The sequence below is a fragment of the Columba livia genome, chromosome Z, assembly GCF_036013475.1.
Source record: "Columba livia isolate bColLiv1 breed racing homer chromosome Z, bColLiv1.pat.W.v2, whole genome shotgun sequence".
Classification (NCBI taxonomy): Eukaryota; Metazoa; Chordata; class Aves; order Columbiformes; family Columbidae; genus Columba; species Columba livia.
In genome coordinates this window covers 80635748-80652028 of record NC_088642.1, presented here as the reverse complement: position 1 = coordinate 80652028, position 16281 = coordinate 80635748, and the positions used below count along the sequence as shown (strand labels likewise).

At 36.0% G+C, this 16281-nt stretch overlaps 1 protein-coding gene across 26 annotated transcripts in view; it reads left to right on the top strand.

Moving 5' to 3' along the window:
- Nucleotides 1-16281, top strand: part of MEF2C (myocyte enhancer factor 2C) — a 140377-nt gene that overhangs the window by 112971 nt on the left and 11125 nt on the right. For 15 of the 26 annotated variants that reach the window (XM_065046512.1, XM_065046510.1, XM_065046511.1 and 12 more), the window contains 4 exons: nucleotides 11785-11957; nucleotides 13238-13261; nucleotides 14205-14334; nucleotides 15215-15350. In XM_065046512.1, coding sequence (XP_064902584.1) covers nucleotides 11785-11957; nucleotides 13238-13261; nucleotides 14205-14334; nucleotides 15215-15350 — 463 coding nt within the window. The remainder of the gene's footprint in view (nucleotides 1-11784; nucleotides 11958-13237; nucleotides 13262-14204; nucleotides 14335-15214; nucleotides 15351-16281) is intronic. The other 11 variants (XM_065046515.1, XM_065046513.1, XM_065046521.1 and 8 more) reach the window with 1 other exon arrangement.

Here is a 16281-nt window from a genome sequence, read left to right as displayed (position 1 = left end):
AAATAGCATATATTCAAAATACCATAGTCCAAGAAGAGTTGTCTAAAGAGTTTCATTTCTGCCATTATAAAATGAAACTACTTTTGATTGCTAACACCAGGTCTCAGTTTCTACACTACTTTAACAAACTGTGTTATAACAAATTACATTATAACTGCAATATCAGAAATGGAAAAAGATTAGTTAAGCCTGTGTTTTGAGAAGTCTGTCGTTTTGTTGGTTTGGGTTATTTCAAGCAATAACCCTGAAATCATCCACAATTTACCTTGGGAGTCAACCCAAGATATAAATAGAACTTTAAAAAGCTGACTACTTGTTTATTATCCTGCACAATGAAATAACATTAGTGGTGGTTTTAAGTTAAACCACAATTATCTCAGGTTTGTTAGAATAAATTTGTTCTTAGCCAAACACTAATTGAAGAGTTTCTATTATGTGACAGTAACAACAGCAAACAAAATCGAAGTGAACTTCACTTTTAGTACATTTGCTAATTATAAATAGAGCCACGTCTTTTACACTATTCTCACAAATCAGAGGTTTTTGATTGAAGGACAGTACAAGAACTTTTTGGACCCAAATCACCCAAATGTCACTTAATCTGAATTAACCAGAGTAAGTGACATGTTACCTGTTTGCATAATAGACTACAAAAAGTTCTTTTAATTTTTAGGGACCATAGCCTATAACAAAACCACTTAACACTAAGTTGACCAGAAATATAAAAACGTCTACAAAGTTTTAGTACTGTAAGTTATCTGATCTCAAGCTTTATTCTGTGGCTCAATATTTAAGTTGCATACCCAATAAAAGATACCCTGTAAAAATACTTCAATAGTTTTAAAACCAAAATAAAACAGTATCAGGGAATGTCTTTCTTTGCATCTGATATTTAGAATTTTTGATTTTCAAACTGAGTTGCATTTTTAGATCGAGTTATACTTCTCATTTTTATATGGTATGGTATTTTGTGTTTTATAATGAAGTTTTCATTTGAATGGAATAAGCCAACCTCAATCAACATAATTTCTTTACACTTAAAACCATTATAAATAATAAAATTGAAAGAAAAATTCATTCTCAAGTTTTAAATCCAAGCTGGTTATAATAAAAAATATACTTACTTTAATTGTTTATTCACTTCCTGTAATTTATTTCACTGTTTGACTTTTGTACTGCCTCCATCTTGACATTAATATTAAACTAAAGGAGCAAGTTATTAAAAAGTACTTGGGAATCTAAAAATGCTGTCAGAGGAGCTAAGCACTTGTTGTCTTTAAATCAAACATCCTCAATCTACTTTTAAACCTGTTCTTTAAAATCATTAAAAGCCGAAAAGATCAGTAGTGTGTCTTGAAAAATTCATCTCATGTCTTTTTAACAACTGAATCCTGTATTTATCTATGAATCAGCAGCTAGTCATTTCCTTCTAGAAATTGACCACAAGCTAACAGTTGCCTTCTCATCTTCTGAGGGCTCAGGTCCTGGATCTGCTGGCCCATATCATAATTTGCCAGTGCTTTCCTGCTCCTTTTTCTTTTCATGGTTATGTACTGACTGTGGGTGAATGTATTATATATTCTACCAGTATGTCAAGCCACATAGGAATATATATAAAATAAGTTCTCTTTTTTTGTTTTAATTTATAAACCCTGAGGGTATAGGCAATCTGGATTGAATCTTCTCAAAAAAAGTGATTTACTACCAAAAAAAAAAAGGCAATCTGCCCAAATAAACCTACAAGCAGTACAAAAAATAAGCAAGCATTTCAAAGGTACCTGGTTATATTGTCTCTTGAAACTCTAAATATATAAGTAAGCAAACTAATGAAAAAAAAAATCATATGAATATTCTTCACTTTGCCCTGAAATGCTTGGCATAGTCAAAAGAAAATAGTTCTTAGGCTACAAGGATGGAATATGTTAAATAAACTAGTGAGCTTAGAACCATGACTCCCAAATTACAGTTTATGCGCAACCTGTTAGGACTGGGTTTGCCAGGGGGAGCAGGATAAGTCCGTGTCCTTCCCCTGTTACTCGATGAGTGCAATCACCCACAGACCTCTGATCCAAAGATTGGGCAAGACATGGTACAAAAGCAGAGTAAACAATAGTTCCTGTCCAAGGAAATTTACAGTCCAAAGGAAAAAAAGAAATTGCAGTCATTCATAACAGAGTTGGTGATGCAACGGTGCCAAATCCAAACAATAAGAAATCATAAATTGGCAGGTCGGCTTAAAACCATGGAGGGGGATAAGAAATGCAAAACGCAACAGGTCTCTTTTTCTCTTTTCCACTCCTGTTATGTTGTTAGTTTTTCTTTTTGTAAACTTTCCTCCATATAAGGAGGATATATACTTCTTTTTTCTTTTTTTGGTGTTTTAAGGAAAGTAGCTACAGTAAGAGATTTGTGATAAAGCAAGAACACTAGAACTTCTTTGACAACTCTAACACATAGCATGAAGGAAATACTCTATCGCGTAGGCCATCAACACAGGCCTTTCCAAAACTGACTCCAGTTTCTGCCCTAAGCAACAGATATGAGTCGACCTCAGTGAAAATCTGTGAAAATTTGGTCTTTATTAGGTTTCCATCGGTTGTGTTAAGTGTTGACTTAGTAATTTATTTAGTTATTCTCCCTCTCATCATTTCTCTAATCAACAGTGTCTCAATATTTGTATTTATAAGAAGACAGTTTGAAAGGATTGAAAGGGAGAAAGCCCTAAGTTCACATGTAATGAACAATTAAGTGACTCATACAAACTGTGGTTCTTTGTAAGTGGGATTTTAAAGACAGGCATGATTGACTTCTTTTCATTTATGACAAGCATTTTCAAATGTTTCTCAAGAATAACTTGGAGTCTTTAGATGAAATCCTTTTCCTGCTGAAGTCTGGGGGAATTTTATGCTTTGCCTCAGTGAGACAGGGATTTCAGTGTTTTTTTAGCCTGTGCATTCTTGCTCATTAAGACACCACACTGTCTTCTGTTGCACGCTGTAATCCATATCCCTGTTCAAATTCAGAAAATACAAAAAGGCATTGCAAATTATCAAACATCTGGATTTCATGCCTGTCCTGAGTACTGAAAGAAACAGTTGATGTCTCCTGGATCTGGAATGCAGCAATGACTTTGCTCTGAGAAAAAAAAAAGAAAAGAAAAATGCTTTTAACCTCTTGAGGCTGGGACTGCAGCCACACATGGAAGCTTCTGGCATATTAAGTTAATGTGACCCCTGCTCTTTAACTTTTAACGTGATTCCCAAATTAAGATATTCAATCCACAGAATCCACTTGTTTTCCAGATCTCTTGCAAGCTGATTTTTCCTTTGGTTAACAGTTGGAACCATCTCTCAGAAATAAAAGCAAGAGGAGACAGGGATGGATTAGTTACTGATCTTTTATTTGCATCTGCTTAAATTTCAAACAAATCTAAGTAGTATTACCTATGTGCAAAGCACTTTCCTTTTGTGTGTATATCTGTTCTGATAACATTGGTAAGTTAAAAATATAAGTATCATCTGTGTATATGTGGTCCTGAAATTTTCCTGACATTGAATTTTAAATTATGCATTCGTCATATTTTTAATAGTTGTGCATTTAACAAAAATCAATTCAATTTTAGCTACATGTTTATTAAAAAATAAAATATTAACAGTTTTTTTTTCTCAAATTTCTTTCTGAAGCAAGAAAGTACATTTTGAAAAAATATGTTCAGTTTATACCTGGAATTAGTTTGTCTTGAAATATTTTTCATTAACAAAGCATTTTCCCCCAAAGTGATAACTGTTATCAAAAACCCAAAAAAGGAAATGATTTCTCATCACCAAATAATTTGTTAAAAGTAGATGATTTGTTAAAGACTCTCACTGAGGCAGTCAGGAGGACATAAAAGTCCTCTGCTCTTCCCAGACTCATATCTTTCTCCTCTGTATCTTCAGAAAATATTATATTTTTCAGTAATGTAGTTTTCCCTCTCACCTAAGTGTTTGTTGTTTATTTTCTCCTTTCTTCTGACTCTAGAACAACTCATATTAAATAATAATAAAAATAATAATAATAAATACTGATCGCATAAACAGGACTAGAATGGAGAATCTTTTCAGCTAGCATTAAGGATGAAGGAAGATATATGTTACTAAAATGCATTAAATTACTTTACTATAATAAGAACTAACTTGTAATTGGAAGAGATCAGCCAAGTCCAGAAAATGTATTTTGGAGAGGGGTTGTCTCAGGTCAGTGAGATCCGGATATGATTTCTGTATTCTACACATGTTAAGAGACCAGGCCTGTGCCACTTAATATGAGATTTTTGGAAAAACAGTTGTGCAAGTTGAATTTCAGATGAACGCCATTGAAAACCACACTCGATTTTTGGTGTTGACCTCTTCTAACAGACAAAACCTGAGTTCCTAGTGCAGAGCGTAGACTGATCTTTGCAACCGTGAGCAGCGAGTGAGGAGGGAGCACTACTCATGGTAGGGCACATTGCGCTGTGCCTGCTCCTCATGGTAGCAGCTGCAGCAGCAGCTGTTTCTCCACAATGAGCCACTTCTAGGTGACTGACTGACCCCTGACATTTTGTTTGGACCTTAAAAACATAAAACACACAGGAATATATTTCTGGGGCTCATTGTGTGGTGCCAATGTGTTTGAACTATGCGCACGTTTTTTCTTCATAACTACAACTTAGTTATGCTGCTGATTAGGTGAAGCTTCAAGACAAGATAACTTGAAATACATGGGGTCTGAGATGAGCATGGCTGTTGATAAATAACCACATTAGAACAAAATAGTGTTGTGGAAGTGGAGATAAATTAATCGATACAATCAGAAGTAAGTATATAGGAAATATAGTGTTTCTGCATTAAAACTATATGCTCTGAGGTTCCTGAAATGAGGTGCCATTAAAGACTTATGAAAGCAAATAGTAAGATGCTATGACCAGACAATGCGAGAATAGAAGCATACTGACAATAGTAGCTGTACTGCAAAATTCAAAAAACACAAACAGGACCTGGACTTGTGTCATCTATTGCTTTGTTTCTCTGCCGTGCAAAAAAGGGAGGAATGAGGATAATCGTTCTTGGAGAAGGAGGAGTACTCTCTCTTGTCCCAGAATATAAAGAATTTGTGAAAGGCCATCACTGTTGATGTGATATGCCACTATTCCAAACATTGCAAGGAGGGAGTCCAGAGATGGGCTGCAATATCTGCCTACAGCTTGGGAAATAGCAAAATAAATGTTTTGAAGCATTGCTCACAGTTCCTTATGTGAGCAGCCACAGGCTAATTCTGCAGACAGTCAGGTGCCACCTTTACACTTATTAAGGTGTGAACTCCTAGACTAAAGTGGGATAATACTTAGTGCAAGAGCTACTTTAGAAACATTTAAATAGGAATCTTATTATAGCAACAAAACATAACCGCAGAGTCGGTGATCGGGTTAGTTTGCCATGTACTTAGTTATGCACTTGACTCAGCAGTAAAATATTTGCATGAAGTGTAATGGTCTGTGATACACAGGTCAGGTTTCTGTTCTCATGGTCTTTCATTCTACATCTAAATAAACTCATCTATCGCTCCGTTTGGCTGAAAAAGCATCTCAGATTTCTCGCATGTCCTTAGATTTCCAGAAATGTGGTTTGCAACGTGTTCCACATTGTCAAGTGGCTGGAGAGCCACTTCTTTACTTTCAGCTTCTGCCTGAGAAGCATCGTCTGTGTCCTGAAGGAAATCTGAGCTTAGTTGCTGCAGTGTGGGATACACATGCCCTTTTACAGCAATAGTTGTGTGCACCTTCAAATACCCCACACAGAGTGGGTTGTGTGGATGTTCCAAATGTTATGTGGCACTAGCCCAAGGGTTGGAAATAATTTTGAGTACTTAATCCATGTAAACAGTTCATTAAGTTAGCTGGCAGTACTCAACATGAAGATTTCAACAGGAAGAATTGGGAGGACTGTTAACGACACTAAACATGAGATTTAGCAATGAAACCCATGCTAAGTATGTAGGATCTGAGCTTAGGGATTTGAACCAGCCCAGAGACACAGCAAAACTGAAAAATACGAGTTACAGAATAAAGAAGTCATTTCCTTCATAGCATACTACAAATATGAGCAAATTGTAGGCATAGTTTTCCTTGGGAAATTTGATGATACCATTTACCTCTGCTGCAGTGGAACCAGGAGAGATTTACCTGGTTTCCACAATGAGATCTCACTAACACCCAGAATCATGAAAGGGAATGCAGAGTTTAACATTAACTTTGTGAGGTCCCAATGCAGGTGTCCCCGATGTACACCTGAACTGTCGACAGTATTAGGAGTATTTCAGTGATTCCAAAATACTGACTTTGTTTCACAGCACAGGACAGCTGTAGTGCCATTAGAGCCCTTTACATAGCTTTAGAATTAAAGAAGAATTTCTCATTAACAACCTGCATGGAAAGAATGAGTGAGTTAGAGAGAGACCTGGATATCAACTTTGGTTTATATTGTTGCAGGAATCTCTACCTTTTTATTTACATTCTTTCTAAATGGTTGATTTCTAAAACAGTAACAGAGTTGTTGAGATAGTTTTCTTCTCATTCTCTTCCCATTCTTCCAAATGTATGTGTGACCACAGCACTTTCATCCTATTTCAGTCCAAAACGTGGCTGATATTTCACAAGACACTTGAGAATTCTTTCACACAAAGTCAGTAGGATTTTTATACATCCATCTGAGTTGGCTCCCAGTAATTCAGTAAAGAAGGTCCATTAGTGTAATATTGCGGGAATAGGCAGCTACTTTAACATAAAGGTTTTCTTTTTTCTGGGTGAGCATATCTGCACATTGGTTTTCTTCTACTGCTTGCAGTTAGTAGAGGTCATGTACAGTGACTAGCATGCAACACGTAAGAACGTTCAATTATCTCTTTTAAAAATTACATTTAGGTGAACTCTAGTACAGCTTCCTGGCATTAGTGCTCTATTGTTGGCATCTATTTTGTTCGGGTGGTAAACCATAGCCTGTTGTAACAGTGTGCATGCATAAAAAAAAAAAAAAAAAAAACACATAAGATATAAGAGAGAAAAGGAACCCTTTCATTGCCTTTTAATTGCCTTTTAATCACTGTTAGGAACAAATACCATTCCTTCAGAAATTGTGAAAGTAAACTGAGCGAAGAGTGCAAAACTGAGTGAAAATTTAGCAAAATTTCTATTCCTGCATTAGTTCTTTTATATGTACATACATTTTGAAGTGGAAGTAAATTATAGCATAGTTGGCTGTCATATTTATATAGATTTATTCTAAATTCAACATTCTTTTTGATAGTCTTGGTGGTCAGTCATGGTGTCATATGTATGGGATGTGCATTTAACACAGCCCAGTAAGAAACAGGAATACTCCATGAAACGGAATGTCCATATTCTTCTGGAAAGAATTACGGTAATTTCCACAAGTAAGGGCATACACATGTTCAAAACTTGAAATAAACATTAATATCTATTGAAACTTCTTCAAAAATTTGAAAGCTCTTTTCTTATTAAAGTTAATGGGAAGTAGGCCTCCCAGGTTCCTAAAAATCTTGTAAATTCTCAGCCCATGTGGTCGGTGAAAAGCATTACAGTAAATGAAAGAGAGATTAAAGAAAGGACAAACAACTCTGCGTATTGGTCTTCATTCTTCTAGGACTACCACAGATGTTTTTTCATTCAGTGTGTTTGTGAAATCACACATTAAAAAAGAAACAATTAAGAATATGACTGGTTCAGAACTTCAAGAAATCAAAATACAAAAGTTATCCAATTTTTCAAGACTTAAAGACTTTGAATCATGACAATGCTGTTCAGAAATGTTGAGAAATATGGAAATAAGTTATTATTTCCTCATTTGTGCTACCTTACACATTGAAAGATTCCTGGCTTACATGCTCAGTATGGAATTGTTGCCCTTACTCTGAGAATACCAAGAATCCAAGCCACTTTACAACCACAGTAATACCAAAACTGCATGTGAGGTACTGGTGTTACAAACGAGAGATGAAATAAGAGAAGTAAACTTTGCTCTCTGTCCTGTCCTGAATAAACTTGTGCCCTACTTGGAATCTTAAATTCTTAAAACATGAAAGTGACCATTTAAGATAGTAGTACATTACTTTGTAATATAGTTCAAAACATACTTTTCCAAGTTGTTTTTTTTTTTTTTTTTTTCTTTTTGACTAGTTCTTCACTGACTGGTGCATGAAATAACTTTACTGGATGTTTTTAAAAAGTTATGTTGCAGGGATTACTCATGCAGTCTGTACTTGGACAGAATTCCTTCTAAAGTCAATGGCACTTGTGCCTAATTGCAGAATGTGGGAACATGCCCAAGAAGAGCATTCTATGATCAGAAAGCATTTGTCTTTATTTTCTGCCATTAGTCCAAATACAAAGTCTGGCACTGCGTTTCATGACACGTGCTGCTCCACTAGTTCTGTCTAGAAACAAGCTATTTTCCATGTAAAATATTTTTTCTCTTTCAAGTCAATATCACAAACAACACGAGGAAAAATTATTTTCTTTGAAAACTTGAAGTAAGAATGCTGTAAATTTGCAAATTCTGACATATGCCCTTTAAAACCTGTGCGTCTACTGTTTTTATTTTCATTATACATTACAAGCTATATCCACAATGTTTAAAAATGTTCTATTCCAGCAAAAATATGGCTTTTAACCAAATAAAAACGTAAAGCCAACTTGCTGTAAAATCCATCTGTTTTTCATTTTCTTATAATCTATAATCAGGAAATCCATTCATACATGACATATAATTTTTGCTCTTTCAAGTGGATAGTGGAATGTGACGTTCTGCATACAGTCACATCTAAATTGATAATTCTCCAGGCAAAGTGTAATTTTAAAGTATAGGATGGAGGAAGGTTTAATTTGTATATTAGAAGTCTTATACTTCTTTTTTTTTGCCTCTGAATGTAAATGAGGCCATTTTCTTTGGTGGATTTATCTGAAGGTGGGACAGCTGCCTCCGAGCAGGCCACAGCTTTCTGAGTAAAGAGGATACAGTTTAAAGAGCTGGTTTAAATGCAGACTCTTCTTAACTTCAAACCGCACACATGCATTCAGCATTGATTTTCAAATGATGGGTTTCTGTGTCATCGGTTTAAGGTCCACAGTCTTACATTCCTGAATCCACATTATACCAAGGAATAACAATTTGGTGGCTGGAAAGAGGAATGGTTATTATATGGCTCCAAAATGCTAGCTGGCATAATATGCCGTGAACAGCAGAAAACTACTGGTAAAGAGAAGATTGCAGCAGTTCTTAAAAATAATTTGATGTTCTAAAAATATAAATGTAAGTAGCCTTATCACTGTTCAAAATACTTTACATCAGTAAGGAAATAATATAAAGGTCACAAGAAAGTTTCTGAAGAGTGAAGTTTGGTATGAGTACATTATTCTCTTAATTTTTAATAGAAAATTATACTAAGTGAGTCTTCTGTAGAAAATGGGAGTTCTTTCTTTTAAGAATTCCTATTCCATGAAAATCACAACTACAGAAACAAACATAGAGATCTCAGTGCATGCTGTTTTGTTAAATATCTTAGGTCGTATATCACAGAACTAAATAAAAAATGCACCAATTCTTCAAATAGCTTCATGTTCACTCTCTGAACAAATCCGTGTCATACAGCAGATTTCACAAGGCGGTTTTACTTCCTGTTGGTAAAATAGCTCCTGTATGAGACCAGCCCCAGAGAAACTATACTTTTGCTTCAGTTTCTTCTGTCAATCATTTCTCCACATCACTAGTTTCTTAGTATTCAGTTTGTAAAAGATCAACTTTTTAAAGGAACTGTAGTTTCTGGAAGAAAACATTTTTGTATATTCAAAATGCCACTTCTAATTTCACCACCTCTAGAAACACACAGCATTAATTAGAGCATAATATGTAGCAAATGCATGTTAATTAAAAAAAAAAAAAAGCCTACTGACACAAAATGAAAAATTACTGACAGTGTTCTTCTATTTTAGCTTGCTAACGTTTTTTCCATTCACTCATTTTATCTCACTAATTGGAAGATATTATTAAGGAAACAAACAACAAGAGGAAGTATGAAATTATTTTAATACAAAATCTCTAAAGTGATCTGAGTGCTTCTAAGTTTTCACCTTAATTGCTTTTTTCGCAAAAGCTTGGGAGATCGTTATAAGAGAGAGCCTGAGAATAAACAAACCAGGTCAGGCCTGTAACTTAAGGCACCTCACAAATATGGAAGTCAAGCTCTTCGTGATACTTTTCCTGTGTCCTAAGCCTAGTGTTCACAGTTCAGGGTTTTCCAGAGCCTGAAACGGTGGGTTTATATTGCCTTTGACAGATTTTTTTTTCCATGCATTAGCTGATTTGATAAAAGCAATTTGCCGATGTGCTTTCAGATTAAAAACACGATTTAATGTTAGTCATGCTTGGACACACTTCATTATTCTAACTAGAAAACACATTCACTCTCATGTATTGTCATTTTTATGCCTGCTTCATAGACTTTATCAAATTTAGTTCCATAATCCATTTATGACCTTTAGGGCTGTAAACCCCACTTCACATGGGGGAGGAGACAGCGGGGGGAAGTGAGATACTGAGATTTTCACTCACTTTGGGACTACAAGGGAAATTTGAAGGTTCAGGGCATCTAGATCATGGGACTCTGCCACTATCGCTAGAGCATCTTCTCACAACCTTTCTAGGTTGTGTTTCACAGCTTGTGAGCAGTGAATAAAAGATAAGCACAGCATAGAAAGTCTCCCCCAGCATTTGTTTTCTTGGTATTTTTGCATGAAAAATTTCCCATTCTGTACTTTTCCCTCTGTATGACAGTTTCTGTATCTCTCTCAAGCCTGTGCAGACCAAACTTCAAAGCTACACTAAAAAGTCATCTCTTGGCCCAGATTTTGAGTGGACAAGAGGTCAAATTAGGTGGATGAGACAGGAAGGTCTCATTTTTGGCAGAATGGTAGGTCAGTAACCTTACCGATATACAGTTGTCCTTACTACATAGTGAGAGAAGGAAACTCTCTTCTGAAAAAGGCAAATGAAGAATCATTCCTGGGGCCTGCAAAAAGCAGCAGAGAGATGCAGATGAAAGATAATAGTGGTATTTTCCAAATAAGGTTATGCTCTTGCTCCCATTGACTTTAGTGTTGACAGAATCAGGTCCCAAAAGTGTGGCAAAAGAGAGCCAGAAGCATTTAAGAGTCTTCCTAGTCCTCCCCCTGCCTTTTCTGGAAATTATAGCCTTGCTATACTCATCCTTTGTTTAAAAACAAAACAAAATCATGACCTAGAAAAGGCTGAGTCATGCAAGGCAGAATCCTCTGTAGTTGTCAGGAAAACACAGCATAGCTTTTACATTTTTTTAAGCCATAAGACTGTCCAACTTTCCTGATTCTGTTATAAGGCAAACATCAGATCTATATATTGGCTGCTTCAAGTGCACAATATATTGTGCTATATACTGTAGTTCTGTAAACAGAGTCGTAATATCAAGTTAATTTCAGCACATGACTGAGATGTCAGCTGCACTGAGAGAAAACATTTTAAAACCAGTTGTTCCAAATATGGCATTTGTTTTATTTTCCTATAAAGACACATTACATAACACAGGTATTTACCTTGATCTGTTGGTATTTGACATTTTTAGCGTTCAATCTTAAAAAACACTTCAGGGTTTATAACTCTTCTCTTTTTTCTTTTTTTTTTTTCTCTTTTTCTTTCTTTTTTTATTTTACCTAAACAGGAAATGGATATGGCAACCCCCGCAACTCTCCAGGTCTGCTGGTCTCACCTGGCAACTTGAACAAGAATATGCAAGCAAAATCTCCGCCTCCAATGAATTTGGGAATGAACAACCGTAAACCAGATCTCCGTGTGCTTATTCCACCTGGCAGCAAGAATACGATGCCATCAGTGGTAATGCATTTTCAAAGCTTTTTTTTTAATCTCCTTCAGATAAGAGATATTTAGTAATTCCAGGGCCTGCTCAAGCGACTAAAATCAGCAGAATAACATTACACATTATTGGTTGTTTTGGTCTTTCTGTTTAACCTTAAGGCTTGACATTGAGCTGAGGATGTAGGCAGAGCCTGTTTGAGTGTTTTTATGAAGTCACATTTACTTCCTCCCTTTTTTCTGTTGAGTTGCAAAATAGGAACTGTGTCCTGCACAGTCTAAACTTCTGCAGTTTCTCTCCTAGTGGCTGGAAGAGCCTTTCCTGGATTTGTTATAGAGGCTGAAGTTTACCCCGAGTATTCCTAACCTACTGTGTTTTTCTTAAATATTTAGACACACAGTCTCTCAGCAGATGGCAGTTTAATTACAAATAAATTAATTTGAACTCTATTGCTCTCTAGCTCCAAAGGCCAAATTTTTTTTATGATAAGAGGTAGTAAGCAGAACAGGATAAAAAGGAGCATGAAACTCCTGTATTTCCTGCCAGAATCAACAAAATTTAGGCAAGCTGTTATGCTAGAAAGTTGAATCTTGAAGGTGTCACGCAAGTATCTTGTAGTTCCCTTCCAAAAGTTGGTCAGCGGCTGCAATTAAATCTTTCATGAGTGATTTAACCTTAAAAGTGAGCTTAATTTAAAAAGGATCTGGATTGTAAATTTAAGTGACACTATAAACACTTTTTTTTCCATTATGTAACAGACACTATTAAAACAAATTCCAAATTGGTTAGTTCAGCTTGACGCACAATAAATCAACTTTGAACATCAGACTAAAACCCCCCATAAATATGATGGTGCCTTCTAAGAGGATAAGTCACAAATAGTCTCCTACAGGGCAATGCTCAAAGTCAACCAAGGCAGTGACAAGCTGTCTGCATCAAATGATTAATACCAAGGTCCTTAAAACTGATACTTTCCAAGGGATTCAGTGAATGGTCAGGTCTCTTGAAACCAGGTATATAGCAACACAGCATGCAGCCACTGGGGCTGTGGAGGAAATAATGAATTATTAGAGAAAAGCCTTGTGCTGAAAACTGCATAGGTTGTCCTCGCAATTGAGACAAACATCCTGTTAGAAGGACAAAGAAGAGATCTATGAAGCATTGTTTTTTTCAGAACTAGGCTCAGAAAGGTTTTAATTTGTTCCCCCTATCAGATGAAGGTATTCCCTAGGCTAGAAATCTGCATCCTGGTAAATATTTATATTCACTAATTTTTAATGCTCCTTTCCTATGCACTCAGTCTGAGGATGTTGATCTGCTCCTGGTAAGTGGTAGTGATGTTCATCTTAATAATGAGAAAATAAAAAAGCAGTTCTTTTGAATGATTGATACATGTGTAGGTGAAGTGTTGATTGAAATAAAATGAAAAACTTTACCATAATTATTTTGTGAACAAAAATGTCATTATAATTTTTGAAAGACAGCAATATGGGAAGGCCAAGTTCAGTTTTGCACATATGTGAATTATGCATGATAGAATAAAGCTTTCTTGTTGCTGGTGCTTTGAGACCATGCAGACTTCTGATGTTGAATATGATGCACCCTTAAGACATTTTTTTGGTGGCTCTCAGGTCATTTTATCCTGCCACTCACAGGATTAGTGTTCTCAGGTGCAGTTTCTACAGCGCAACATCTAGTGCCCTGGAGTTAAATATAAACATGTAACCACTATGCTACCTAAGGTTCCTGGAGTTTGCTTTATTGCACAAAAATTAAGTAGTCAGAGCGCCATCTGCTGGTAGGAGTTCAGCCTTCAGCAATCTCGGGGTGCCCCTCACTTTCAAAGCGTAAAAAACAGTAGGACTGGGTTTGGGGGTTTTTCTTTCACTTTTTTTTTTTTTTCTGGTAGGTTTTTGTTTTTTTTTTTTTCAATTGAGTGAAAAGGAAAACAATGGAAATAGAGTTTACATGTTTCAGTAGTTTTTCACACGATCTGTTCTTCTACCCCAATAAAGGCAATCTCACTTGTTACTAGTTCAGTTACCTAGGAGATACTGATGTAATGGGTTACTATGGTGACAACTGGTCTCTTGAAGGCTTGTAAATGATAGGGTTGGCAGAGTTCATAAAAGCCACATGTTAAATGATTAATTTCTAGAAATTCATACCAGCCTGTATTTCTCATGCACAAAACACACCCAGAAAGCTAACACACTCAACTGACTTAAAACTAGTCAATAATATGTCTATTTTACTTACTTTAAAAGAATCAGAGGATAAATAACTCCCAGTCTGCTCAGTCATTGGCTACTCCAGTGGTTTCCGTAGCAACTCCTACTCTACCAGGGCAAGGGATGGGAGGATACCCATCAGCCATCTCAACAACATATGGTACTGGTAAGTATCGGTGCAAGATGTAAAAGATGGGGGAGGGAGCAAGACGCTGACAAATGTCTATCTCAGTACTAATGAACTAGCTAATGTTCATTGGGAGAAACTGAAAAATTCATAGCCGATATGCTTTTACACTTCATTTACTTATTCTACATCTGTCAGTAACTTGAGACATATCTATTTAAAAGTTAGCTATTTTGTTCAAACAGAAAACCACTATGATAGCTTCCTTTCATTAGCTTTAACTAAAAATGTAACTTAAAAGACATTTCTTAATCTTTCTAGCACTACAGGTAATTTCATGTGGTTGAGTGCACTTTCCTAACACCATAAGGGTGGTGGGAGCAAGCAGTTCCACTGGCTTCACAATGGTGCCCAATAACTTTGTGGGCTATCAGACTAGAAATGGAGCCTCAAGAGATCCCTTTCCAGTTCCCACTGTACATTTTTGCTGTATAGAATATGCAGACGTACAGATCCAACCCTCATAAGAGAAGGCGCGCATTGTTCAGACACAGGCTGCCTGCTAGGTTCTGAAAGGAAGACTGAAACTGAAATATTACGATGTTTTTTCAAGTTTTTGACTCTGTGAGGATGCATCTGAGGTTACAGCGGGTACAGAGGCTAAGAGTGCTTTGGATCTCAAAGATTCAGAGAAGCCCTGCTAAATAACAGCATAATTATTAGTGCATTATTTGCTCCGAAGCTAATGAGTTGAGGGAAGAGGAAGGCCTAGTTTTTTCTGCTGCAACTTAATGTGATTGGTATAATTAAAATTAAAAGGCTTATAAAGTGACATGCGAAAATTACGATGCTAGTTATTGTTTAATTGCTTCCTCTTTAATTCTCTTTTAATTATTGTCTTTTCTGTTTTCAAATCTAGAATATTCTCTGAGTAGTGCAGACATATCATCTCTCTCTGGGTTTAATACAGCCAGTGCTCTCCATCTTGGTTCTGTGACTGGCTGGCAACAGCAACACCTACATAACATGCCACCATCTGCCCTCAGTCAATTGGGGTAAGCTGTGTTTTCTTTATTTTATTGTTCCATAGTGACCTCAGCCTCCCCAATAATCCCAAATCTGAAATATATCAAGATAACATGTCAGCATATATTCACTGTGTGTAAGAGCTCCATTTCCCCGAACTCGAACTGCATATTTCATTAAAAGTTTGATACATAGCTAAAATGAAATATTCTGTGCCATGACATTTTCTCAGTAGTGTAGTAAAGACTGCTCATCATGTTTTACTCTTTATTTCTTTAAATAGCATTTTATTTCACTACTGAAGACCAAACTAAACACTTAAATTGTGCTGTTGCTCTATCTTGCCATTTATGCCTTCTGTTTCCAGTTACTATAGCACAAACTTTTACAGTTAACTAGAAAACTTTCTAAATATTTTAACCAAGTAAGAGTGACCTAGTGATTTGACCTGAGATTAAACCTTAGCCTTATATAATAATCAGATACTCCCTTCTGCTCAGCTCTGACATACAAGTTTCATTTGCTCAGAAATGTTTTATACAAGCAAATAATAAAATTAGGCCTAAGAACTATAAACCCACAGAAACTGTTGTGATTTGCCTGTGTTGAGGAGGACAGAGGTATTCGTGCCCTCTAGTGGCTAATTTCAAGACATTTGCTCAAAATTGGTGAAGCTCACTGGTAAATCATTTCAGGGTTTTTAAAAGTGTGAAAATTCACACAGAGAAGTCACCTAATGCATTCTTGAAAAAGCAACCTATTGGCTTGTTGACATGAAATTTAGGAGTACTATTTTCAAAAACTCCAATATCTGCGGTTTCTGTTGAGTAAGATTGTAGGCATTCACCAGCGCACCACACATAGCCTAAGGTATGGCTAGACATGTTTGAATTTTAAAAATTTTCACTATAAAAAATAGAAGCTGAAAACAACTGGAGTGTACTTATGAGGAGAAATTTA